The following is a 25,314-nucleotide window of genomic DNA, read 5'->3' as shown; positions in this document are numbered from 1 at the left end:
TAACTTCAGAATAATGTGATTGAAAACCTGTTCTGCCCAAGAGAATCTTAGAAAAACAAATTGAATTAATGAGCTTAAAAAATGATTGAATAAAGATGAATATGAAAGATCAGTCTTTCCTATTCCCCACAATAACCAGTTAGAAAATAAATTTGAAAAGACCCTTTCAAAGTAGCAATAATAACAAAATATCCATATAAAAATCTGTAGGAATATTCATTAGAAATATGCAGAACTTACTTACATGAAGAAAACTTTAAAATTTTATTGACATAAAAGACTTAAGTGGAGTAATATATTCTATAGTCTTCAATATGAAGACCATTGTAAACATGGCATTCCTTACCAAATTGTCTCAAACATTTATCATAATTCCAATAAAATTTATTTCCAATAAAAATTCCAATTGAATTTCTTAAAGCAAAATGGGAAATGGCTCAGAACTTGAGAGTTAAGAACATATAGGACTTTGAAGCTATCATATTAAAAGGTGAAGGTCATGTTTTTCTACACTCTTAAGCTCCTATTTGCAGTCCTGCCCCTTCACTGTCACTACTCATTCATCTCCCATAGGCTTCCATAATTTCTGTTTCTGAATAGAGTAGAGGCTAAATTTTCCTTCTCTTTGTTCCTATCTCTGAATGTGAAATTATCTACTTCTTGGGTAAGGCTATTTTTCTGTCTGCTCTTTGAACTTGTACCCTCATGTTTTCTTTTTTTAAGATTTTGAGAGAGAGAGGGCCTGTGCGCAAGAGACTATGGGTAGGGAGAGTGGGAGGCAGACTCCCCACTGAGTAAGGAGCCCCATATAGGGCTCGATCCAAGGACCCTGGGATCATGACCTGAGCCAAAGGCAGACACTTAACCAACTGAACCAGCTAGGTGCCCCATTTTTGTTTTTGTTTTTGTCTGGTGGTCAGCAAAGCAAAGTTTATTGAGCAGTAGTACAAAACTCCCAAAGAGGGAGGGGACCGAGAGGGTTACCCTCATACTTATTTACCCATAATTCCCCCCTCTGAAGAGGTAACCCTAACTTATGTTAGGGGAAAAGGGCAATGACATCATAGCTACTTCCTGCTGGTTAGGGGCTGGTTGGAGAGTGGCAGTCAGGGTTCCTCTCGTCCTGACCTATCGAGGGGTCCCTTATAGATACCGGTTCAACCTCCATGTGAGGCTCCCTGTAAAGCAGGTTAGGACATTTAAAAGCCAAGGCTCAAAACACAGTGCAAGACTGAGTACAGCACGGTTTCTGTGAGACGTAGAGGATATAGGAAGAGTAACATTTTCTGTGTCTTGTCACTTCAAAACTAGTTTGAGTTCCTCTCTGGGTTCACAATTGGATTGTTTAATGCCCTGTTGGGGACCAGGGTTTGACTCTGGAATGGTGGACTCAGGCTTTAAATTCAGGCACTGTGCTGTTGGCCTTCCCAGACAGCCTCTAACAAGCACTTCGTAGCTTTGGGAATCAAGAGAGTGGGCAGCCACCACTGCCCCAAGACATGCCAGGTAGCCACAAGCGATCAGATTCAACTCTTTGCTTGAATATCCCATTTGCTGTTGAGCTAGCTCCCTGGCACCCAAGGCCATTCCCTTTAAAGCTGGGGTACTGAGTAAGGCCTTGAGATTTTTAAAAGTTTTTTCTAACTCTGGATCCCACATTCATAGATGTGTATTAGCCGTCTGGGTGTCCTTGTTCAACCGATAGACCAATAGAAGAATTTCCTATTTCTCCATATCCTGGTATCCACAAGCAACAGTCTCCTCATATACCCAAGAAACCTTTCCGTCAAGGGAAAGTTGAAGGGGTCCTTAAGGTGTATGGGAATGGACACTGCTTTTAAGGCCTGACCCACTTCAGCCTGAGTTCCCCAGACCTGGCAATTAATATCAGATTCTAATAAAGGGAGGCAATTGCTACTTTGCCCAGGGGCTATCAATATGCATTAAAATCTCTACCTGAGAGAACTGTGGAACTCTCAGGCATTAAGAGTGAGAGAAAAGTACATCTCCCCAGGTGTATCCCAGAAGGTGACAAAATTTGATGATGGGTCGCCCAGAGACATCCTTAATGACAACACAGTGGTTGGACAGTTGGCCCAGGGTGGAGAGTAGAATAGAAAAGGGGGCTCCAGCATCAAGAAGGAAATTGACTGGTTTTCCTTCTATTTCCAGAATTACCTGAGGCTCTGGGTTCCCTATGCTGAACTGCTTCGGGGGAGCCATGATGTAGAGCCCTAGTCCCCATCATTCCCAGTCAGAGGTGCTGGCCACCTGAGCTCTTGCAGATTGCGGTCCCTAAAAGCATTCAGATTTCCAGTGTCCCCCTCCACAAGAGCCTTGGTTTTTGCCAATAGGGGATGGGGCGGCCACAGAGATTGCATTTGGTGCCAGAGCCTTGGGAGGCCAAACTGGAAATGGCATGCAAGGCTGCAACCAGACTCAATACTTCCTCTTTAGCTTCTCTTCCTGACTCTCCCTGTTGAGAACCAGGGTTTGACTCTGGAATGGTCCCAATTGTAAAAGTCCTGCTGATTAGAGCTCATTAGAGCTCTTCTAGTGTCCCCTTGGGGCCAACAGCCAACTTACGCAGCTTTTTCTGAATATTTGGGGCCGATTGGGTCTTTAAGAATGGTCTTGGCCTCGGGAGAATGAGGGGAGATAGCTATCTACTTAATGAGAGCCTCAACCTTTCTAAGAAAGCTATTGGTCTTTTCTTCCTGAGTTTGGGTTGACAGCATCATGTTTACCAACAGATTCAAATAACATTTACCAGAGATTTCCAAAGCTATCTTAACAATTACCCATGAAAACTTTAACCATTTTTTACCAGCAGACCCAAATATCCTTAAAAGCACAAACCTAACCAATGCTTTAGCAATTTATTCTTGGAAAAGATGTAGGTGTAACCCTATTTATCACCCAAGCAAAACTTTCTTAACAATAACCCATGAAAACTTCACGATAGACAAGATTAACTGCCATTAACACAAGTTTATTTGACCCTCAGCACATGTAGAAAGAATTGTTTCCAGCTCTAAACCTTGTCAGCTCAACAGAGGAGCAGATGCCATGTTTTTTCCACCGAAGTGGAAATATGCAGTCCATGACAGGCTGGAGAAGACAGGGAATTTCCCCGAAACAAATGGAGTTTCAGCAACTACTTGGGGATATTCCTCAAAGTCTCAGTCCTGAGGTAGACTAACCACAGTTGGCTCCAGTTATAGCCATTAACCCTGGGAAATGAATGAGGAAGAAGCCTCCATGGACTGCTCAATCCCTCTATAGTGGGGGCTTGGAAGTGATTGTGATACCAGTTTCCAAGGGGATTGTTAGGATCCTAATTGGGATCTTGAGAGGATCCCAGTTGGGGTCTTGAGGATTTATAGCCTGGGCTCCAGTTGGAAACTTAACTGTCTTTGATTCTGGTATCTTTCAGGAGTGGCCAGAACCTGATGTTTTTCTGCTTTGGAGAGGGTCTGACTTAACAGAAGCATTACATCCAAGTCTGGAAAACTTTGAGGTCCCTCTGCTTTGTCTCAGGTCTTATAGTGGCACCTCCCCTTGGTCCCCCTTTGAGCACTACATCTTCTTGCAGAGTATAAGGCCCTCCAGCACCTGCAGGGGTTCCAGGATAGGCTGGGACAGGTAAGGGGACCCAGTCTTACCTTAGGAAGGATGGAGCCAGGGTGAGGATTGCCCTGTGGACTCCGTTTGCCTGTCTGCTTTTGATGTGGGTGTGATGTTCTTTTGTTCCTTCCCCAGTGGTACAGTGTGGATGAGAGAACAGTAGGGAGGCTGGGAATAGTCCTACATTGCTAAGGTCAGAAGAAAAAGAGCTGCTTTCCCCACCACCAACCCCATCCCTTTTAAAATCTGGAAGGCGTTGTCCCTCAGGTGGCCATGTCTCATTCTCCAACTTGTATCATGGCCATGCCCCAGAACAAAAGAAAATGAGTTGCCTTAGCTCAGTTACAACCAGGAAGGCATCCAAGTAAACGATATTGAACTATTTATGGGTCTGATACTCTTCCTATAGCCTATAATGCCAGGAAGGGACTCCAAAGGAGTAAGGGTCTTGGTCAGGGAATTACACATCTACAGGAAGAGAGGAAAAGGCATCCCTTACCTCCGTTTCTTAGAGTTGATCAGGGAGACTTGGGAAGAGAGAAAAAGGCGTCCCCCACCTTAGTTCCTCCTCATCTTTTCTTGATGTGTGGCTGTAGCTGCTCAGGCGACTGACAGCCAGAGTCACTGTCCTCTCTTTGAGGTACTGCCAGTGGTTGTACTTACCCAGGTTTGGTCCTACCTCCAGAGAGTGACCCTGGTTTCCCAACCCTTAAGGGTCCCTTAAAAGTCAATGGATACACTACATTTCTTTTAGTAGATTTCTTCTATCTGGCATAGCCACTTAATCATCTTTTAGTAGAATTGTTATGGTGTCTGGAGAGGGGAAGTCCACCTGGGATAAGCCCCAGTGGAACTGTAAAGTTGGGAGATGTCTTAGATCTTAGTTCTTTTGCCATGCTTGGCCATCCTTCACAAAGGTGGTATAGCCAGTCTGAGAGGTGTCCTAGTAATGCCAATGATAGGAAGAGTGAGAAACAGGAGACTGTTTCTCACTGTAACAGGGAACAGAATAAGATCCCTTGGAGCCACCCAAACCACTCCAGGGGACCATCCTGAGCTTTTCCACTTGTTCTCCTAGGGGAGGAATCAGCTGACAAATAGTAGAGGGGTTTCTCTCTGGGTGCCTGGATTCCTTCTGAGAATCTTTGGATATCCAAAGGTAGCCTTGGTCAGGCCCTTCAATTACTGCGAGGTTTTCCCTAGGTTCCTTACATCCGGTGATCTGTCCCCAAATGAGTTCCGAGCCCTTACCAAACCAACATTCCCAGCTTCTGTTGGGGATCGGTTGGAAGAAAAGAGCCTAGAGAGCCTGTCCCCCAAGACTGAGAATGGCAGTTGCGCTAATCACTCTTAGATGGGTGATGGGTGCCCATTGTTTCAACAAACAAAATGGGAGTCGGGGGGAGAGAGAGACTTGCTGCCCACTACTCATGGTTAGTTGTCCTTAGTGATGGTGGAGTTTCCATTAATGTTACCAGATTTTTTTCTCTGTTGGTGCCCGCAGTTCTTGGTCACCCTGCTTCAGAGAATGAAGAGGTAGACCAGACCAAGAGTGGTGGTAAACAAAGCAAAGTTTATTGAATGATAGCAAAGTGATAGTACAAAATTCCCCAAGGAGGGAGAGGATCCAAGAAGGTTACCACCAAATTTTCTGAGTCTAGGGGTATAAAAACCCCTTGGGCTTGTCGAGACAGGCTATTTTAATCTGACTAACCATCCCTGTGCCTGTCAACCTATCAGGTTTTTGTCACCTATCAAATGGGAAAGGGTGGAGAGGGCTCCTTCCAGGGTGGTGTAAAATCTTTTTAAGGGTGGTTTCTCCTTGGAGGTGTGGAGGCAGAGCTTGTCCCTGCCTGCCTGACTTCCAACTATCCTTCATCAACAGTAAACCTCACACCTTAAACATAGCAGACAATTCAACATGCTCCTGGCATATTCTCTATTATTATAATAGCATAGCTTTGCTCTTCCCCATTCTCTGTCTTTAAATATTCTTTCCTTAACAGTCAAAACTCTAGGGATTCCTGGGTGGCTCAGTCTATTAAGTGTCTGCCTTTGGCTCAGGCCATGACCTCAGGGTCTTAGGATCAAGTCCAGCATTGGGCTCCGTGCTCAGCAGAGAGCATGGTTCTCTCTCTGTCTGCTGCTACCCCTGCTTGTGCTCTCCCTTGCGCGCTCTCTCTCTCATACACACAAATTTTAAGAACTCTTAAAAAAAATAAAGCTATAAAAAATGCCTTAAAAAAATCAAAACTCTGCTTATCCTCCCAGGCTCAACTCAATAGCTTCATTTTAAAGGCTTCCTTGATTCTCTTTTCTCTTCCTACCTGTCTTGGGTTATTTATTGTTATTTGAAGTACATAGTAATTTTTATGTAAGCTTGTGTCTTCAAATTAGACTTGAAGTTCCTTGTGGGCAGAGTCAATTTCTTAAGTATCTTTGTATGTTTCCTCTAAGTACCTACTGCATGGCTTTGAAAATAGTGGTGCTTAATAAATGTTTTTAGGGTGCCTGAATAAAATACATATATATATGGAGAATATGTGCTTAGGAAGCAGACATTACTTAGGTTTGAATCATGGCTCTGTGACTTACCAGCTATTTGCCCTTCCTGGACTATTTAACTCTCTGAGCTTTAGTTTTCTTTTCTGAGGGAGGGAAATAATAGCACTTCATTGAGTCATGATGATTAAAAGAAGATAAACCATGTGACTTATTCCACAGTGCTAGGTACTGTATGTTTAATATTAAATATCATCAGTTAAAACTAAGGACTAGTGAAAATATCATGATGAAAAACACAATTGGAACCAAAATAATATATATGATTCATCTTCCTAGAAAAAAAGAATTAGCATTTGTCTACAGCTAGTTAATATAAACTATTATTGTGTGTGAAAACCAAATAAAAAGATGGCATTTAATACATGAAAGATGGTATATTTATTAATTAGGAAACTTTTGGTTGTCATAACAAGGAATCAAATAGAAGCAGACCAACATACTGAAGAAAAGGAATTTATCAGCTCATATAATTTAAAAGTCCGGTAGTGGGGCATCTCAGTGGCTCGGTTGGTTAAGTATCTGCCTTTGGCACAGGACATGATCCCAGAGTCCAGGGTCCAGAGTCCTGGGCTGGAGACCTGCGTCAGGCTCCCTGCTCTGTGGAGAGCCTGCTTCTCCCTCTGCCTGCCATTCTGCCTCCCTGTGCACTTTCTCTATATCTCTGTCAAACAAAAAAACAAATAAATAAAATCTTTGAAAATAAAAGTCCAGTAGTAATCTGCTTCAAGCAAACAAAGACTATCCCTCCCCAAAATAAAACAAGACAAAATCAGAGAGGGAGATAAACCATAAGAGACTCTTAATCATAGGGAACAAACTGAAGGTTGCTGGAGGAGAGTGGGGTGGGAGGAATGGGGTAATTCGATGATGGACATTGGGGAGGGTATGTGTTGTAATGAGCACTGGGTATTAAATAAGATTGATGAGTCACAGACCTGTACCCCTGAATCAAATAATACATATATGTTAATTAATTGAATTTAAATTAAAAAGAAGGTAAGATTGTCCCTTTCCATTGCTCAGCTCTATTCTTGTCCTTTTTTGGCTTTCGTATCACCAGCAGTTCTGTCTAGTTTCCTATTTTTGCAGCTCTCATAGACCCTCTGTTTCCCATTAGTTCCAATAAAAGTCCCAGGATTGAGTTTCACTGTAGAGCTGTGAACCACTGTGGTCAGGAAGATGGAATATATACTGCTAAATGCTTCCTCTTAAAGTCCCACAAATGGGGTTATAGCCAGTGCCAGTGAAACTACAGTTGACCCTTAACACAGGTTTGAACTGCATGGGACCACTTATATGAGATTTTTAAAATAAATACAGTACTGTAAATTTATTTTCTCTTAATGTTTTCTTAATAACATTTTCTTTTCTCTAACTTTACTCCAAGAATATACTAAATCATATATATACAAAATATGTGTTGGTAGACTATATTATTGGTAAGACTTCTGGTCAATAGTAGGCTATTACTAGTTTGGGGGAAGTCAAAAGTGTTACATGTGGATTTTTGACTGCAGGGGTTCAGCAACAACCCCCACATTGTTCAAGGGTCAACTGTATATGGATTGAGAAGGGTAAGAGGAAGAAGTGGTTCTATAATGAAAATGACATGTCTTGTATCCATAAGAAGTGGCAATGGATGATGGGCATGGAAGAACAGAATCTGTCATTCTTGGGCGTAATATAAACTTTCTTTTGAGAGTGAAGAATGTAGTTATGTAATCTATGTGATTACAACAAAGAAAAACATATGTAAATAAGCAATTCTAAATGCATTTTATATACATATGGAGTTAGCTGTTAGAAATTTTATTAGTGAAAGTGAAGGAAAAAAGATACTTTAATGAAGGATTTATATAAATTGTCATATGTTTAGGAGGCATGTTCTTCTGTTTACTTTCACAATTATCTTCAGAACTTGAATTTATATAATAATAAAAGGTTATACATTTTAATATATTTTATATTAATAAGGAGACATGTATATAAAGATATATAAAATCAAATGAATTCTAAATACCAGGTACTAGTCACAAAATATGTATTTACTGGACCTACTCACTGTATGTATTTTCTTCTAATGCTGTTCTTTTAAAAATACATTAATTTTATAGAAAAGGAGAAGGAATTTTTAAATCTGACAACATTTCTACTATATCCATCCTAAAAGATGTGCTCTCTAAAGAAGCTACCAAAAGGAAAATTAACCTCAACATATCATACGGTAAAAAAAAAAAAAAAAAGAAAGAAAGAAAAAAGAGTAGAAAAATAAATCATTCTAAGGTATTGTTTTTTGGTTGTTGTTACAATAAGAATGTTTCTGATCAAAATGACTTAGCTAATGGTGCCTGACTCACCTCCTTCTAGAGATAAATGAAGTATCAGTCAAACATACTTTAAAGCTAATCCACCCAAAGTTGGAGTACCAGTTGCTTTTGGCTAAGAAAGTGCAATTAATTGATGCTTTAAAAGTAAGTATACATTTCTTGGACTCATGATCATTACTTTATTGTGATGGGATTTCTAAAATTGCAAAGACTTTAAAGTTAGACTAGATTGGATTTTAAATATTAAAGTCCTTCTGTTTTTAATTTTAAATAGGAATTACAGGTTCATGAAGGAAATACAAACTTTCTGATACCAGAATATCGCTGTATTCTCGAAGAAGCAGATCACCTACAGGAAGAGTACAAAAAGCAACCTGCACATCTTGAAAGACTGTACGGTTAGTGGACTATTCTAGAAAATTTTGCCATATTTATTTTCTACTGGTTATTTATGAAGGATCCTGTTAGAGAAGCTAGGTAGAAAGATAAAGCAAAGTTACAGCAATCATGAACCAGTGAAAACCAATTTATGCATCACCTATTTTGTCAAATTTGTTTTAATATTTAATATTTTTACTTGAAAAAATAAAAGGGACACCGGGGTGGCTCAGTCAGTTAAGTATTTGCCTTGGGATCAGGTCATGATCCCAGAGTTCTGGAATCAAGTTCCTGCATCAGGCTCCTTGCTCAGCAGGCAGCCTGCTTCTCTCCTTGTCTGCTATGCCCCCTCCTTGTACTCTCTTTCTCTGAAAAATAAATTTTTAAAAAACATAGAAAAAATGAAAGGAAAAATTAAGTGACATAAACATAATACAGTAAATTAATCTCTGTATATGAAGTCATCTAGTGTGAAATTAATATAACCTATGAAGCAATAATATGTAGACCCTATTTCACACAAATAATTTGTAGGTTCTGTTGATATTATGAAATATCAAAAAGCAGCATTTTTTTTGCAAATACAAAACAAACATTTATTTATATTAGAAAACATTATTAATTATGGCTACTAAACTACAAATGTTAAAAATAAATTGGCTTAGTTTATTCTGCAATATGAACAGAAACTCTACTTATTCCTTATAGAGTACAAAGAACTAAGATTCGTAGAAAAAGCTCACTTATAAATGTATTTCAAAAGTCAATAATATGAGTAATTAATACAATGTATCTTTAAAAACTATTCATAGCATAAATTGAATGCATTCTAAAAATCAATTATAGTAATAAATTCTTTTTTAATTTTTTCAATTTATTTATTTTTAGAAAAACAGTATTCATTATTTTTTCACCACACCCAGTGCTCCATGCAATCTGTGCCTTCTATAATACCCACCACCTGGATCCCCCAACCTCCCAACTCCTGCCCCTTCAAAACCCTCAGATTTTTTTTCAGAGTCCATAGTCTCTCATGGTTCACCTCCCCTTCCAATTTACCTCAACTCCTTTCTCCTCTCTAACACCCCTTGTCCTCCATGATATTTGTTCTGCTCCACAAATAAGTGAAACCATATGATAATTGACTCTCTCTGCTTGACTTATTTTACTCAGCATAATCTCTTCCAGTCCCGTCCATGTTGTTACAAAAGTTGGGTATTCATCCTTTCTGATGGAGGCATAATACTCCATAGTGTATATGGACCACATCTTCCTTATCCATTCGTCCGTTGGAGGGCATCTTGGTTCTTTCCACAGTTTGGCGACTCTGGCCATTACTGCTATGAACATTGGGGTACAGATGGCCCTTCTTTTCACGACATCTGTATCTTTGGGGTAAATACCCAGGAGTGCAATTGCAGGGTTATAGGGAAGTTCTATTTTTAATTTCTTGAGGAATCTCCACACACAGCAACTTCTTTCAAGATATGTCTCCAAAGGCAAAGGAAACTAAGGTGAAAATAAACTTTTGGGACTTCATCAAAATCAAAAGCTTCTGCACAGCAAAGGAAACAGTCAAAAAAACAAAGAGGCAACCCACGGAATGGGAGAAGATATTTGCAAATGACAGTACAGTCAAAAAGCAGCATTTAATATTTTTTAGGCAAAATATAAAGGATATATATGTGCTATGAATTTAGGAAAGCTTGTTTTGCTTTGGTGCTGACAAGTTGGGTGTTAAACAAATTATCTAAAAAACTTTGAGAGCAAGAGGGAAATATGCAGGAAGGGAGAGAAAGAGGAAGGATGGAACAGCATAAGGAAAACATTTTTTTGTGATCTTTATGTAAACTAAGCTTATTTATTTCCTATTTTTTATAACATCTTCATTAATCAGATACTTAATCCTTACAATAGCTCTGCAAGGTAGATGGTATTATCTTCATTTTTCACATTTTTTGACTGAAATCTGATATTAAAGGCTTGTTGTCACAAAGGTAGTGGCAAAGCCTGCTTTAGAACTTGCTCACCCCAAAATGCTTGCTTTTTGCACTATGCAGAATCTTCAGTAGAGTCACTTAGTATAGTATCATCAATCCATGTTGATCTTTGAGCCTGCCTATTGAATTTATTTATAATATACTTATTTATTTATATGAAAATTTTTTTAAGATTTTTATTCATTTGACAGAGAGATAACAAGAAAGAGGGTACAAGCAGGGGAAGCAGCAGGCAGAGGGAGAGGGAGAAGCAGGCTTCCCACCAAGCAAGGAGTCCAATGTGGGACTCAATCCCAGCCTCCTGGGATCCTCCTGGGATCGTGACCCAAGCCAAAGGCATATGCTTAAGCTTAACAGAATGAGGCATGGAGGTGCCCCTTTGATCTTTTATCCTTATAATAACTTAGAAGATGGGTGGTTTTTTATTATCACCAGTTCTAAAACCCAGGAAGCTTTGAAAACTAAAACTTCATAAATCATTTGGCAGGAAATTTGACTTAATCTGAACTAATAATTTAATGACAAAACTCCACTTAAACTGACATCAGGTTATTTATAGCCATTTTTATTCCACTTAGTGTGAATATTCACCCATATATTTTGTTGCAGAAACACTATCATGTTTTGTTATCAGATGTTCCCAGTCATTCCCCTTGGATATTATGCCATATATGGCATATTTTCCCTTTCATTATCTATCTAAAATATGAAAAATTCTGAAACATGTCTTGGATAAATCCCAAGAATGGTTAACATATTGATGGAATATTTTTAACTCAAATAGAAGTTAAGAACAGAATCTGTTGGGGAACCTGGGTGGCTCAGTAGGTTAAGCATCTGCTTTCAACTGAGGTCGTGATCTTGGGGTCCTAGGATGAAGCCCTGAGTAGGGCTCCCAGCTTGGTGGGGAGTCTGCTTCTCCCTCTCCCACTACCACCCTGATGTTCACTCCCAAATCAATAAAATCTTAAAAAAAAATCTTTCTACACTGTCAAAATGATCAGCTTGGTGAGAAAAATAAACCCTCATTGTGATGTTATATATACCAATAGCAATTCAAAACTGGTCAGCAGTTAATTGTGGGAGTTTAGTAACTTAAGCAATTACTAAGCGATTAATGTTTTGGAAACCTGCCCTAAAATCCCCAAACAAATATTTTTTACAAGTATAAATACCTGGAGTGCCTCGGTGGCTGTTGGTTGAAAGTCTGTCTTTGACTCAGGTCATGATGTCAGGATCTTGGGATCCAGCCCTGCATTGGGCTCCCTGCTCACTGGGGGGAGTCTGCTTCTCTCCCTCACATTCTCCCTCTATGCTCTGTTTCTCGCAAATAAATAAATAAATAAATAAATAAATAAATAAATAAATAAAAGTATCTAGGGTCCCTGGGTGGCTCAGTTGGTTAAGCCTCTGCCTTCAGTTCAGGTCATTATCCCAGAGTCCTGGGATCGAGTCCCACATTGGACTTCCAGCTCAATGGGAAGTCTGCTTCTCCCTCTGACCTCCCCTCTCATGCTCTTTCACTCTGTCTCTCTTTCTCTCAAATAAATAAATAAAATCTTTAAAAAAAAATGCAGTGATGAGTGCTTAGAAATAGATTCTCAAGTAATCACTCACTTTCATTAAGTACTGTGTTATTAATTAGAATTAATCAATGACAGGAAATTAACATTTTTTTTATAGGCATGATCACTGATCTTTTCATAGATAAGTTCAAGTTCAAAGGCACCAATGTAAAAACCAAAGTACCTCTTTTACTGGAGATTCTGGACAATTATGACCAAAATGCATTGATTGCTTTCTTTGATGCTGCATGAAATAGAAACAAGGTAAAGTTCCAGAGAAGTCTTTTTAAATGAAATATGTTAAAACAGAATTCTGGCACAAGCTAACTGTACATACTTTTATTTCAAATGCTTTTTAATATCATTTAGGACTTTAGGATATGACTTCTTTTAGTTCTATTTTGAGAAATGGAGCTTTTTAAAACTAAAGAGAATTTTTATTTTAAAACAAGTGGAATGATTATAAGAAATTTTAATGAATTTTTTGCAAATGGATGTTTTAACTTTTAATTTGAGAAATGTTTGGAAAATAAAAATATATTCAAATATTTAACAAGCTATACACACATATATTAACTGTTTTATAGTGTTCAGAATTATTTACATTCATTACTTCATCAATATATTCACAATATATATTGCTATTTTGTCAATCATATAAGAAAACTGATTCTCTATGAGGTTAAGTGATTAAGTGGACATTGTTATTATTTTGTAAAGCCTGGACCACATCCCAAATTCTGGTGCCTGGTTGGTGTCCCTGTTACTATATATGTTGTTAACCAGTGGAAATAACTTATCAATTATTTTTTCTAGGGTTGAGATTAATTTGCAACTGATTTCAGTCTTGCTAGGTAATGTTTCTTGACCCAAGCTCAGTTTGCGGAATGCTTGAGTTGGTTCAGTGCTATGAATTGTGGCCAGGGAAATGAGCAGAGCTTGCACAGATTGAAAGGATCTTCACTTGCTGTCCTGTAACCAGTAGAACTGTACAAATGTACTACATGTGAAGAGTGCAGAGATAATGATGGCCTCTTAGATTTTCCTGCACTTGTATCCACTGATTTCCGTTTTATCATATATGGAGGAAATAAGACTTTAAAGCTACAGAAGTTTTATTCATTAATCTTAATTCATGTTTTTTCATATTCAGGGGATAGTGTATTTAAAGGTTGTTTTAAAATGGCATAAAGATTATATAGTTATGTTTTCAAGAAGGGCACACATGAATGTCAGAAAACAATGTTTCTTAATTACATACCATTATATTTATTATATGCAAGCCTAGTATATTAAATTTGAAAATTTGTTAAAGGGATATATCACAGTTTTATTTTAATAAGGTCATATTGTTTTTATTATATTTAAACAAATGTCATTGCTAAATGGAATAAATAATTCTATCTAGGTCACTAGAATTTCACTGGGTGCTTATTGTTGGTTGCCACAGCTTGGGGAAAGAAGCATCAAAATCAGTGACTGCTTAGTTGCATTTCTTATAGTATATTACATATATATACAGTACATGCATATATACATTATACATATATATACATTACCATATATATATATATATATATCAACGGAGGTTCAAGGTGGCATCTTCCCTAATTGCATCTTCATTAGGGAAATTCCAAGGCATGACTGAAGAAACACCAAATGAAATGAAAAGATGACATTATAAATTTGAGCATCAGTTACTACGTGAGCAGCATGTTAATGATTTGTGCACATTATATAATCGTGACAGTCATATGACATGTAGGTATTTTTACTCTCAATTAATAGATAAGAAAACTAAGAATCAGAGACCTTGAATAACCTGAGCAAGACTACCAGGCCAGTTAGTGGCTGGGTCAGATTTTAAACCAGTTAAGCTCACTGAAGGTCCCAGGGCTAACGTTAAGCTGGAGTGGCCCACTAGCAACTGCTGAAGTTTAACTCAGTTTATTCTAGAGACAGCCCTTTCCCAGACTCCAGGGATCAGCTAGCAGCCCAGGTTTAAGTCACCAGAAACTCAGGCCCCGCCTCTTCGGCCGGCGCAGGCGTTTTTCCTCCCGCCGCCGTTTGGCAGATCTCCGCCCCTGCTCTGTAGCCTTCGCGGCGGCCTTCATTCGCCTGCGACCCTGTCGCCGTGACTGACGTCACGGGCATCGGCCTCCCCATTGGCCCATTTCAATAGTCGCGGGATACTTGAACTGCACGAACAGCCGCCGCTCCGGCGGGCTGCTCGCTACATCTTGGGGGCGTCTTTAGCCCTGCACGCCTGAGAGTTCCTGCCCACGCCTTTCGCAACCTCTTCGGAACAGCGCGATCCCGGGCTGTGGCGGCTGGCTACGACTGGAGCGTTTCTCGGCGGGGTCGGCCGGACGGAGTACACGCTGCTTGGCGCCGCAGGCTGATCCCGCCGCAACCCCGGGAGCAGTGATGTTGGGCAGCTCCGAGCCCGGTCCTGCGGCCCGCGAGGCGGGCTCATCGCTGCTAACATTGCAGCATACGGCGCTCCAAGAGGACCAGGAGAACATCAACCCTGAGAAGGCGGCGCCCGCCCAGCAACCACGGACCCGGGCGGGGCTGGCGGTACTGAAGGCCGGGAACCCGCGCGTTCCAGCGCCGCAGCAGAGGCCCAAAACACGACGGGTAAAGAAATGAGCGATGTCTGCGGGAGGGAGGGCGGAGCGGGAGTTTTGCACGAGGTTTAGCAGGCCGAGGAGCGTGGAGAGAAGGTATCTTCCGAGGCTTTTTAAGGGAGGCCTGGGTTTAGAATCCCCTTGGTCTCCCTTTTTCTGGCATGTGCGATGCCACTTATAGCTTCTCTCCCATTGCTCTCTTCGTCTCTCTGTGTTTTGCTGCTTAGCTGCTCTTTTGGGGGGATATTTTTCTATAGATAAGGTCAAACCGGTTACCCCTACGTGTGTCCGCGCTTTTCTCGCCGCTTTAAACACTAGGCACTGCCCTGGGATCTGGACCCCCTTCCTGCTTTCCATATGGTTAAGATTACCTCTATTTTAGGAAAGGGTATAAAAAATATTTTGCTTTTAGTAAATTCCGCCATTTTACCGGATTTGCTCTGTTTCTCCACCCTGGGGCGAAAGTGATGAACCAACACCTCTTAGCCGGCTCTCCTAAACTTGTCATCTTTCAGCCTGCCATTCCCCTCATCTTGTAGCCTTGATTAGTTTTACATAATGTCACTTAGTGTTGTGATTCTTTATATAACTTATGTAGGAATGCCTGTACGGAATTTGAACATCCCTTTCTTCAGCCACTCAAACTTTACTGCCTGGATTTTGTCCCAGGTAGTTTAACTTCCTGAGAGTATTTGGTAATGAAAACAGAAACAGACCCCTAAGGGGAAGAAAGCAAAATTCCATTTAATGGACTCAAAGCCAGATATTTCTTTCTTTTTAGGTTGCACCTCTTAAGGATCTTCCTGTAAATGATGAACATGTCACTGTTCCTCCCTGGAAAGCAAACAGTAAACAGCCTGCATTTACCATTCATGTGGATGAAGCAGAACAAGAGACTCAAAAGAGGCCAGCTGAACCTAAAAAAACAGAACATGAAAATGTACTGGCTTTTAATTCAGCTATTACTTTACCTGGGCCAAGAAAACCACTGGTACCTCTTGATTATCCAATGGATGGTAGTTTTGGTAAGTTTTAAAGAACATGTATATCAAATCAATATAATCATAATTATTAAATAGGCTGAATTAATGATATTTTGCATTTTAAGACATTATCTTCCCTGATCCTTACTACTTAATGAAATTGCTTTAATGTAACAAAGGTTCGAAAGTGTGTGACTTACCTCCGATCTCACAGCTAATACAACCTAGTGACTTATAAATCCTAATTGGGTGCTCCTCCCTTACCGGTATACTACCAATCACATCAGTTTAAGTAGATCTCATACACCTTCCTTACTTGGGAGAATAGATTTCAGTTGTACTGATAAAACTCACTTTGTACATACCACTTCAGAGAATATTTGAATAGGATATACCTTTCAATATTGTGATATCTAACATCTCTTGTGGCTTTAAAATTTTCTGTAAATCTAGTCTGATACCAGAGAGGGACACTATCCTGTGAGTCAAGAGTTCAATTATGGCTGTTTGCAGTTAATCACATATAAAATAAAGTAGCTGCTATAAAGAAAGGTCGGTCAGCAGTTTGTGCAACTTCTTTACCATAGATCTGTCGAGTCACTGATAACTCAAGTTCAGTCTCATTTAGGTTTTAGTTCTTTTGTGGGAAGTGGTCTGGGAGTAGCAGGAAAATCCTTTAGAAATAAAGTAATTTTTGTATTTTTATTGAAAATTTATAAGAAGTTTTAACCTCAAATGAACCTTGAAGTGAAAAGAGTAATGAATGATATTCCTTGCCTCAAAGGGTCATTTAAAATGATAAAACACAGAACACTTGTTGATTGTAGTACTAATTTGTTGGAACAGCTCATAACAAAACTAATTTTCATTGACACTTTAGCCCTCCTAGTTATTGCTACATTGTACCCTGAATTTATCAGACTTTGTGGTCTGCAAACTCTTGGGGTAAATAGTACATAATATCACAAAACTTGGATTTTAACTCTGTCTTCATAGGATCACTGTGCTATCTCTTCTTCTCCCTCATGGAAAATGAATCATACTTTAACAATACATTTTCAAATGCACTTTCCTTTTAATGGCCTATTCGTATTTTCTCTTGTTGATTAAAACCAAGTGTACAGAGGTACTAAAGCCAGAGTGAAATATTCTATGTACTTTATCATAAGAAGCCCTTTTTAGCTGGATGAAAGAAAAGCTTTTGTATGGGACACTTTACAAGGGCAATCAGTTTTGGCCATTACATTAATTAGAAAATGAAACAATGAACTTAATCATACTTTTATATTCTCCCAGAGTCACCACATACTATGGATATTTCAATTGTATTAGAAGATGAGAAGCCATTGAGTGTCAATGAAGTCCCAGACTACCATGAGGACATTCACACATACCTTAGGGAAATGGAGGTAAGAGCTCTTAGAATCCAGTTTTTATACTGTTGTTTATTCATTGTGGCAAAATGAAACTGAGAGGATGTTTTTAAGTTCTTTAACTGCTAGTGAATTATTGTAATGTTATACTTGTGTTTCTGGTATGTAGCATCTTTGTTAATGGTAGAATAATCTAATTGCAATTTTAACCTTATACTAAGTAACTTTCTCAACAGGTAAAATGTAAGCCTAAAGTGGGTTACATGAAGAAACAGCCAGACATCACTAACAGTATGAGGGCTATCCTTGTGGACTGGTTAGTTGAAGTAGGAGAAGAATATAAACTACAGAATGAGACCCTGCACTTGGCTGTGAACTACATTGATAGGTTCCTTTCATCGATGTCTGTGTTGAGAGGAAAACTTCAGCTTGTGGGCACTGCTGCTATGCTGTTGGCCTCGTAAGTTCAGCTTGGTTTGTTGGAATAAGTGATTGATACCTTTCTGTGTAGGGAAGAAGTTGTGATTTTTAAGATTGTAGCATTTTAATAAAAAACACAAGGCAGAAAGTCAGAGACTACTTTAGGGGTAGCAATATGAAACAGTGTGTGAAACTAATTTAGGATATTAATCTTCCCAGATCTAGATTCCAGGGGACCTTCTTGAATGAAGATGAGAGACTGGCTACATTTTAATAAACTAGGAGTAGATTACCAAGTTTGAAAGTGTGGTTCCTTCTATCAAAAAGTGCCTTTCTGGCATAAAATCTTTATTAAAAAATATGTATTAAATTACTTTTTAATTAATTTGTTAAAATAAATTTAAAGAATTTATCTTCTCCCATGGAAATTAGATATATTAAAAAATTAAAAATGTTTATTTTACTAAGAATTTCCTAAATTTTCAGTTATGTGGTAATAAACTCTGGCATTATTCCCATCTTGGAACTCTCTTGCTTCTTATATCTTTTGACTGCATTGGGGAAAAATCCCAAGTCCTGGATGGATTTGGGTCTTTTAGTTAGCATTTATCTAGCTCTGCTGGAAATGGGCAAACAGGCAATTGGCGGAGTGTAGGTTTTGGACATATTTCATGCTAAAGGGATTTCAGAATTAGATAAACAGCTTGCTTCTCTTTTTGGAAGGACTGATTACTTAAAACTTTTTTTATTGTAGAAAGTTTGAAGAAATATACCCCCCAGAAGTAGCAGAGTTTGTGTACATTACAGATGATACCTATACCAAGAAACAGGTCCTGAGAATGGAGCACCTAGTTTTGAAAGTGCTCGCTTTTGATCTAGCTGCACCAACAGTAAATCAGTTTCTTACTCAATACTTTCTGCACCAGCATTCTGCCAACTGCAAAGTTGAAAGTTTAGCAATGGTAAGTTCTTTTCATTTGTTGAATGAAGAGTCTTAGGTCACACAGCTTAATTATATAGCTTTGGTCAAGGGATTTAGTATTTTGGGGACAAATTAGTGTTGCAATATAAAGAGAGCCTACCACTGGCAGAAGATAACATGAATTGGGAAATACTAAGGAAAGTGGTATGAGGATGAAGTCTAAGAAATGGTAGCCAGAAGAGTTGTTTTAAAAATTATTGGAAGAGGAAAAAGTATAGGATGAGGACAGATAAGGTTGTGGGAGTTTTTTTCCTTTGGCTGCCATAGAGCCAACCTTTTAAAGATTTTGTTTCTTTGAGAAAGAGAGAGCACAGAGAGGGAGGGAGAAGCAGACTCCCCACTAAGCAGGGATCCCGATGTGGGGCTTGACCCCAGAACCCTGGGATCATGACCAGAGCCGAAGGCAGACATTTAACCGACTGAGTCACCCAGGTGCCCTGCCATAGAGCCAGTCTTAAAGACAGGAACATATTTGGGCAGAAGGGGAAATTTTGAGGCTTGAATCCTGGAGCTCTTGTGATCAAAAAGTATATTTGCTCTTTCATTCCAGTTTTTGGGAGAATTAAGTCTCATAGATGCTGACCCCTATCTAAAGTACCTGCCATCAGTTATAGCTGCAGCAGCTTTTCATTTAGCACTCTACACAGTCACAGGACAGAGCTGGGTATGTATCACCATGTCCTCACACATCTGTCTTGCAACTTAAATTTTATTTCTGCCAGGTAAGTTAGATAACTTCTATACAAGTGTTGCTAGAGGTACCTACCTGGAAAAAAAAGTTCAAAAAATCTATGCTATTTAAAGTGTCCTGTTTAGTAACATACGTTTGCTTGTTAGGTAGAAAGCTTTGTTATTTTTGGGTTTGAAAGATGTGCTTAAAGAATTAGGACCATAAGACCTGCTGTTGGCAGGGAAAGTAGTAAAAACTGATCAAAGTCAGCATAAAAGATGGAATAAGGGCTTGAGAAATCTGGAAGATCTGCTAGTTGTAGGTGTTAAGTCTTGAAATTTAACAAAACTCAAGTTTAATGCCAATACTATAACTCACTGTAGTTAGTGTCTGTTGCTAAAAACAAAACTCAGTGGTTTTCTACTCCCTTCTCTGCAGCCTGAATCTTTAGTTCAAAAGACTGGATATACCTTGGAAAGTCTTAAGCCTTGTCTCATGGACCTTCACCAGACCTACCTCAGAGCACCACAGCATGCACAACAGTCAATAAGAGAAAAATATAAAAGTTCAAAGTAAGAATTAACATTAATAGATATTTAAAAAGCTTGCTTTTTCAGGCCACCACATGATTGAGATCCTTGACATTTTAACTTTATCAAAATTCACAAAACAAGCACAGGCTCCTTGTAGCCAGGTGTTTTGAGTAGGTTGTAGTTATGCTTTATGTCTTGCATTTGAGGGAGAAGAGGGGAGAACGGGGCATGCTTGCATGTTGTGGACATTCTATAACCATTAATTTCAATCAGAATAGAAACAGCATTTCTGTATTCCATGATCTTTACCCAATGAATATTTACTGAGTTTTTTTCCTACTTACAGGTATCATGGTGTTTCTCTCCTCAACCCACCAGAGACACTAAATGTGTAACAGTGAAAGACTGCTTTTGTTTTCTAAAATGTAAATCATTCAAAGTATATGGTGTACAGTTTTTGTAAGGTTTTAATTTTACAATCATTTCTGAATAGCGTTATGGTCAAGTACAAATTATGGTATCTATTACTTTTTAAATGGTTTTAATTTGTATATCTTTTGTACATGTAACTATCTTAGATATTTGGCTAATTTTAAGTGGTTTTGTTAAAGTATTAATAATGCCAGCTGTCAGCACAGTAAGAATAAGAACTAATAAATGATTTGGAAAATTTGGTTTTTGCAAGTCAAATCTGATTTGACTTTATGATATCACTCTGAAGAATTATTTTGATTTACTGTAGAAGGGAACTGGGAAGGCTTTTCCTGAAATTGAAAAATAGTTTTAGGAAAACAGATAAAAGTTTGAGCATTCATTTTTCCTAAGGAACTGGATCAATTTGGTGACTTGAGCATAATCTAAGCATATGTGGAATAAATCTGTACTTATTTATCAGTTGTGATGATCCTGAGAATTTTTCAGCCCTTTGTACACACTATGAAAATGCTGTTTCATTCCTCATCAACTTTTCCACTTTACTGAAGTGACAATTATTTAAAACCCGCTAAGTTGTTCAGAGGTTTATTTTAAAGCACAATGTAAAAAATCATATAAAGAATCGACTAGATTTTATAATGGATTTGTGAATAGAAAAATACTCAAGTTATGAGCACTGAATAAATATCCTTTTAATAGTTATATACACAAATATACAACTATATGAGCTTCAATTAGCAGCTCTCTTCTTTTTTCTTTTTCTCACTGGCTTTTTACTTGGTGCTTCTTGTTTTGCACTGGTGGTCTGTGTTCTGTGAATAAAATAAATTAAAGTTTACTAACAGTATTAGCACTATAAAGCCGATACAATGGATGGTTTACCAGACTTAAACCATTTTGCTCATTCAAAGTCTGGACTACCAAAATAGGAGACTTTTGTTTTGTTTGTTTTGTTTTTCCCCCAGGAGAATATATAACATTTGCCAACTAAGAATAGTTGTGACCTTAAAATTCAGTGACCTTAAAGGGCCATCTATACAGTTTTATAGAATTAGATCCTGTTGTTAAATCTCAGTTTGAAGAAACTAAGAAGGAAGAGCTGGATTTCAAAAAAAAAAAAAAGTGTGTGTGTGTGTGTGTGTGTGTGTGTGTGTGTGTCTTTGTTTAGAGTAGGATAAGATGAGAATAAAACCAGAGAAGTCTTGAGTTATGTGTATACATTTGAAATAAACCATAACTTTGTTACCTTATTTTCTTTGGGTTCTTGTCTGGTTCTAAAATGATCATTTCTTCTTCTTCACTGTCTGAGAGTACTATAGGGGCATCTTTAAGAAAATGTTGAGGAAACAATATAAGTATAATCTCTTGGAAAATTTCTACATGGGTTTATGTAAGCAGTTCTAAAAATTCTATTTCCATACAAACAGTCCCAACTACTCTTGAGTAGAGGCTTACAGAACTACTTGTTTTCTCCTTCCCTGAAGTAACTCCCTGGAGCTCTGAAAAATAACACATACTTTATTTCCTAAGAATTCTGTAATTATATGACCATTTTGTACATGTCATAATAGGGGGGGAAAGTCTATACAGCTTCTCCCTATTATAAACAACACTGGAAGGAAAATACCTAGAAGAATTATTACTGGGTCAAGAGGTATATACATTTTAAAAAATATTTTGCCAAATCCACCCAAAATACTCTTTCAATTTTTATTAAAAATTCATTTTCCCTATGCACCCTTGCCAATGGTGGTTTGTTTTGTTTTTAAGATTTTGTTTATTTGAGAGGGAGAGAAAAAGAGCACAAACAGGGAGAGGGACAAGCAGCCTCCACATTCAGCATGGAGCCCTAACTAGGGCTTGACACCATGACCCTGAGATCATGACCTGAGCAAAAGTCAAGAGTCACACACTTAACCTGAACCACCCAGGTGCCCTGATTTTTAATACTCTCTGATACAGTAGTGAGAAGACATCCCTTTTGGCTTTGAATTTATTTCCTTTATTATTAGTAAGGTTGTTCATGAAATATGTTACTGGCCATTTGTACCTGACAATTACTTTGTTATCTTTTGCCAGTTTTTCTTCTGAGCCTTAGTTAATGATGTATATAAAGTGTGAATTAACCCTTTTCCCAGGTGGCATATCAATTGAGTTTTCAATTTGTTTCTCGTGTTCATGTGCTTTAGAAAGGCTTTACCTGCTTTATCCTCCCAATTATCTTAGGTCCATTTTCATTATTCAGTTGAAAATATTACTCTTCAAAGCAGTAATTGAATGTTTAGCTATTAATCTTACTAATCTTAGAAAAATATTTCACAAATATATAAAGAGGCATATGCTAAGATGCTTTACTATAGCACAATAACAAAATGGTAACATTTATCAATAAGGGAATATTATTAAGCCAACCTAGTTATTGTCAAAGCTAGAATTCTATATAGCATTTAAAAATGTGGCTGATGACATGAAAAAATTCTAAAGATTGATTCACAGTCCCTGTATTTAAGCTTATATTGGTATAAATATATAGTAAATAAATACATGGAACACAGTCTAAAAAAATAATACCAAACAGAAGTAACCACTAGGAAAGCTCCCAATCAATAGGCAATTTTTTCCCCCTTAGAAAAATCCCAGCAGGCTCTCAGTAATATTTATAAGTAATTAATCTCATTCCTTGAAGGTAGGCAGGTATGTACATTATGTACCTAAACAGGTACTTCACCTTCACTATTTTTTTCGGCCAGATTTAGTAAATATACCCTTTAGTTCTCTGCCAGCCTACTTGCTACATCGATCCTTGTATGGTTTAGGTTTGAAAAACCCAATTCATGATTATAATGGGCCAAGTAAGAATTTGGTTTTCTGGACAGTAAAAATACCCACAGGTTAAAAACAAATTTTTCTAGTTCTACAGCTTTCAGGATGCAAAGAACACCTAGGACTACCATTACTCCAGGTGATTCTAGAGTTCTGTATGTTCTAATGCTGCTATAATAACAGCCATATATAGCTATTTATTTTTATATTAACTAAAATTAAATTTAGAATCCAATTCTGTCACAAACCACATTTCAAATGTTCCATATCTGCCTGTGGCTAGTGGCTATTATATTTATTAAACAGTATATGCATAGAACATTTCTAACATTATAAACAGTTCCATTTGGACAGCTCTAATGTATGTTATGATATGGGCTTTTTATGTTTGAATCTAGACACTACAAAGAAAAAATGGCATGGAGGAATGAACTTAAGGAACTCAGACCTTTAAAACTGGCCCACATATTTTCTTTTATACATATAAAAGAAAAAAAAATTTTTAACTAAAATGCCACTATATACCAGAGTACTATTACTCCACAAAGCATGTTCTTTTAGAAAAGAATTGGAATTCTGTAATTAGCATCAACAGTTTAACTGAAATTGAAGCCACAAAATATTTAGCCTCTCTTTTAGAGGAATATAAAATAAGATCCCGAAAAAAGGAAGGTATATGTATTATGTATATATAATATATGTAATTACATAAAAGCCATAAATAGTGTTACCTACCTTGACTTCCAATATTGGAGACTTCTACTCCAATGTCCATTTTTATATTATCAAGAATGATTGCTTCATCAGTGCCATCTTCATCTTCCTCTTCCTTCTCAGAGTCTTCAAGGTCACCCCAGGAGTTCTCTACTCCCTCTCCAATTTGGGCAGTTCCAGGAGTCCAAAGCACAGGATTAGAAACACTTAACAAGTTAAGGAAACTATGAGTAACAAAAATACTGCCATTTGGTACAGTGTTGAAAAAGATGAGAGAAAAAGTTTTAAGATTGAAGAGTGCATCAAGTTTGTGCAAAAAAACTGCACTAATAGCTACGCTATTAGTGCTAAACAAAAAGAAAGAAAACAATGTTAGCTCAGGTACGATTTTATGGAAACAACAGAAGTACTGAGACATACTGGCTCTCAACAGTTGCAGTAATAAATATGGTGAATGGATGAATAAATTAATTTCCAAGAACAATGTGTAATAGATATAAAGTGCTTAACGGAGATTAGATAGATATATATAGATAGATATAAAGTGCTTGACTGAGATTAAGGAACAATTTTTCAAAGAAAAATGCTGTAAATTGGCCAGTGAGATAGAAAATTTTCAGTTTTTGTAGGATAGCCAAAGAATTTTATCAGACTCAATAAGACTAATCACTGTCTTGTATCTTCAATGTTTTCTCTAATAAAGCAGTGTTTCAGAAAACAAACCAGTATGTACACCCTTCACATAATCTTAATAATGCTGAAAGTGTTATGAATCATGTTGTTACTGAAAAAAACCATCCAATAAAGATACACTTCTAAAGGAGGTTCAGCTTCAGCAATAATTTCTTCTGCTTTCTCTTCTACATCAGAGGTATCAATAGGGGCCTTTTCCATTTTAAATGCTGTGATTCTTTGACTTGCTATAGACTCTGCAAAGCCGTATTTTCCACCTTCTTTCCTGTGTGGAATTTTTATTTGGAGGTAGGGAGGGATGAAGGGGGAATAAAAGGTGAAAGAGCAAACAGGAAGGGAAAAGTTAACCATTTTATCCTTTTGATGGAGGAGAAACATTGAGAAAAAAGCTGACGAACTTAACCTCACCAATTTACTGCAAAGCCGAATTTTCCACCTTCTTTCCTGTGTGGAATTTTTATGTGGAGGTAGGGAGGGATGAAGGGGGAATAAAAGGTGAAAGAGCAAACAGGAAGGGAAAAGTTAACCATTTTATCCTTTTGATGGAGGAGAAACATTGAGAAAAAAGCTGACGAACTTAACCTCACCAATTTACT

At 37.9% G+C, this 25,314-nt stretch overlaps 3 protein-coding genes across 3 annotated transcripts in view; 2 read left to right on the top strand and 1 right to left on the bottom strand.

Annotated features, from left to right (window-relative positions):
* The window catches only part of BBS7 (Bardet-Biedl syndrome 7), a 44,945-nt gene extending 31,071 nt beyond the window's left edge, over positions 1–13,874 (top strand). The window contains exons 16-19 of the mRNA XM_059377992.1: positions 8,307–8,416; positions 8,560–8,663; positions 8,794–8,917; positions 12,581–13,874. Of these exons, the coding sequence (XP_059233975.1) occupies positions 8,307–8,416; positions 8,560–8,663; positions 8,794–8,917; positions 12,581–12,714 (472 nt within the window). The 3' untranslated portion in view covers positions 12,715–13,874. The remainder of the gene's footprint in view (positions 1–8,306; positions 8,417–8,559; positions 8,664–8,793; positions 8,918–12,580) is intronic.
* A 485-nt stretch (positions 13,875–14,359) lies between these two features.
* Positions 14,360–20,947, top strand: CCNA2 (cyclin A2). The gene is made up of 8 exons (XM_059377956.1): positions 14,360–15,102; positions 15,874–16,117; positions 17,372–17,484; positions 17,685–17,908; positions 18,623–18,830; positions 19,401–19,514; positions 19,959–20,092; positions 20,400–20,947. Exons 1-8 carry the CDS (start codon positions 14,890–14,892, stop codon positions 20,446–20,448), a joined length of 1,299 nt encoding a protein of 432 aa, XP_059233939.1. The 5' UTR covers positions 14,360–14,889; the 3' UTR covers positions 20,449–20,947.
* A 215-nt stretch (positions 20,948–21,162) lies between these two features.
* Positions 21,163–25,314, bottom strand: part of EXOSC9 (exosome component 9) — a 12,143-nt gene continuing 7,991 nt past the window's right edge. Inside the window, exons 9-12 of the mRNA XM_059377949.1 lie at positions 24,837–24,983; positions 24,047–24,231; positions 21,735–21,813; positions 21,163–21,300 (exon numbers count right to left, since the gene is read on the bottom strand). Coding sequence (XP_059233932.1) covers positions 21,219–21,300; positions 21,735–21,813; positions 24,047–24,231; positions 24,837–24,983 — 493 coding nt within the window. The 3' untranslated portion in view covers positions 21,163–21,218. The remainder of the gene's footprint in view (positions 21,301–21,734; positions 21,814–24,046; positions 24,232–24,836; positions 24,984–25,314) is intronic.

The sequence above is a fragment of the Mustela nigripes genome, chromosome 1 (assembly GCF_022355385.1).
Source record: "Mustela nigripes isolate SB6536 chromosome 1, MUSNIG.SB6536, whole genome shotgun sequence".
Lineage (NCBI taxonomy): Eukaryota > Metazoa > Chordata > Mammalia > Carnivora > Mustelidae > Mustela > Mustela nigripes.
The sequence above is the reverse complement of the archived record's forward strand: the minus strand, read 5'-3'. Positions and strand labels throughout refer to the sequence as shown.

Excerpts from the sequence above, each read along its gene's own strand:
- CCNA2 (XM_059377956.1), top strand. The coding sequence starts at position 14,890 with ATGTTGGGCAGCTCCGAGCCCGGTCCTGCGGCCCGCGAGGCGGGCTCA. Across the intron at positions 17,909-18,622 it reads GCTGCTATGCTGTTGGCCTC|AAAGTTTGAAGAAATATACC; the intron begins GTAAGTTCAGCT and ends TTTTTATTGTAG. Across the intron at positions 20,093-20,399 it reads GAAAAATATAAAAGTTCAAA|GTATCATGGTGTTTCTCTCC; the intron begins GTAAGAATTAAC and ends TCCTACTTACAG.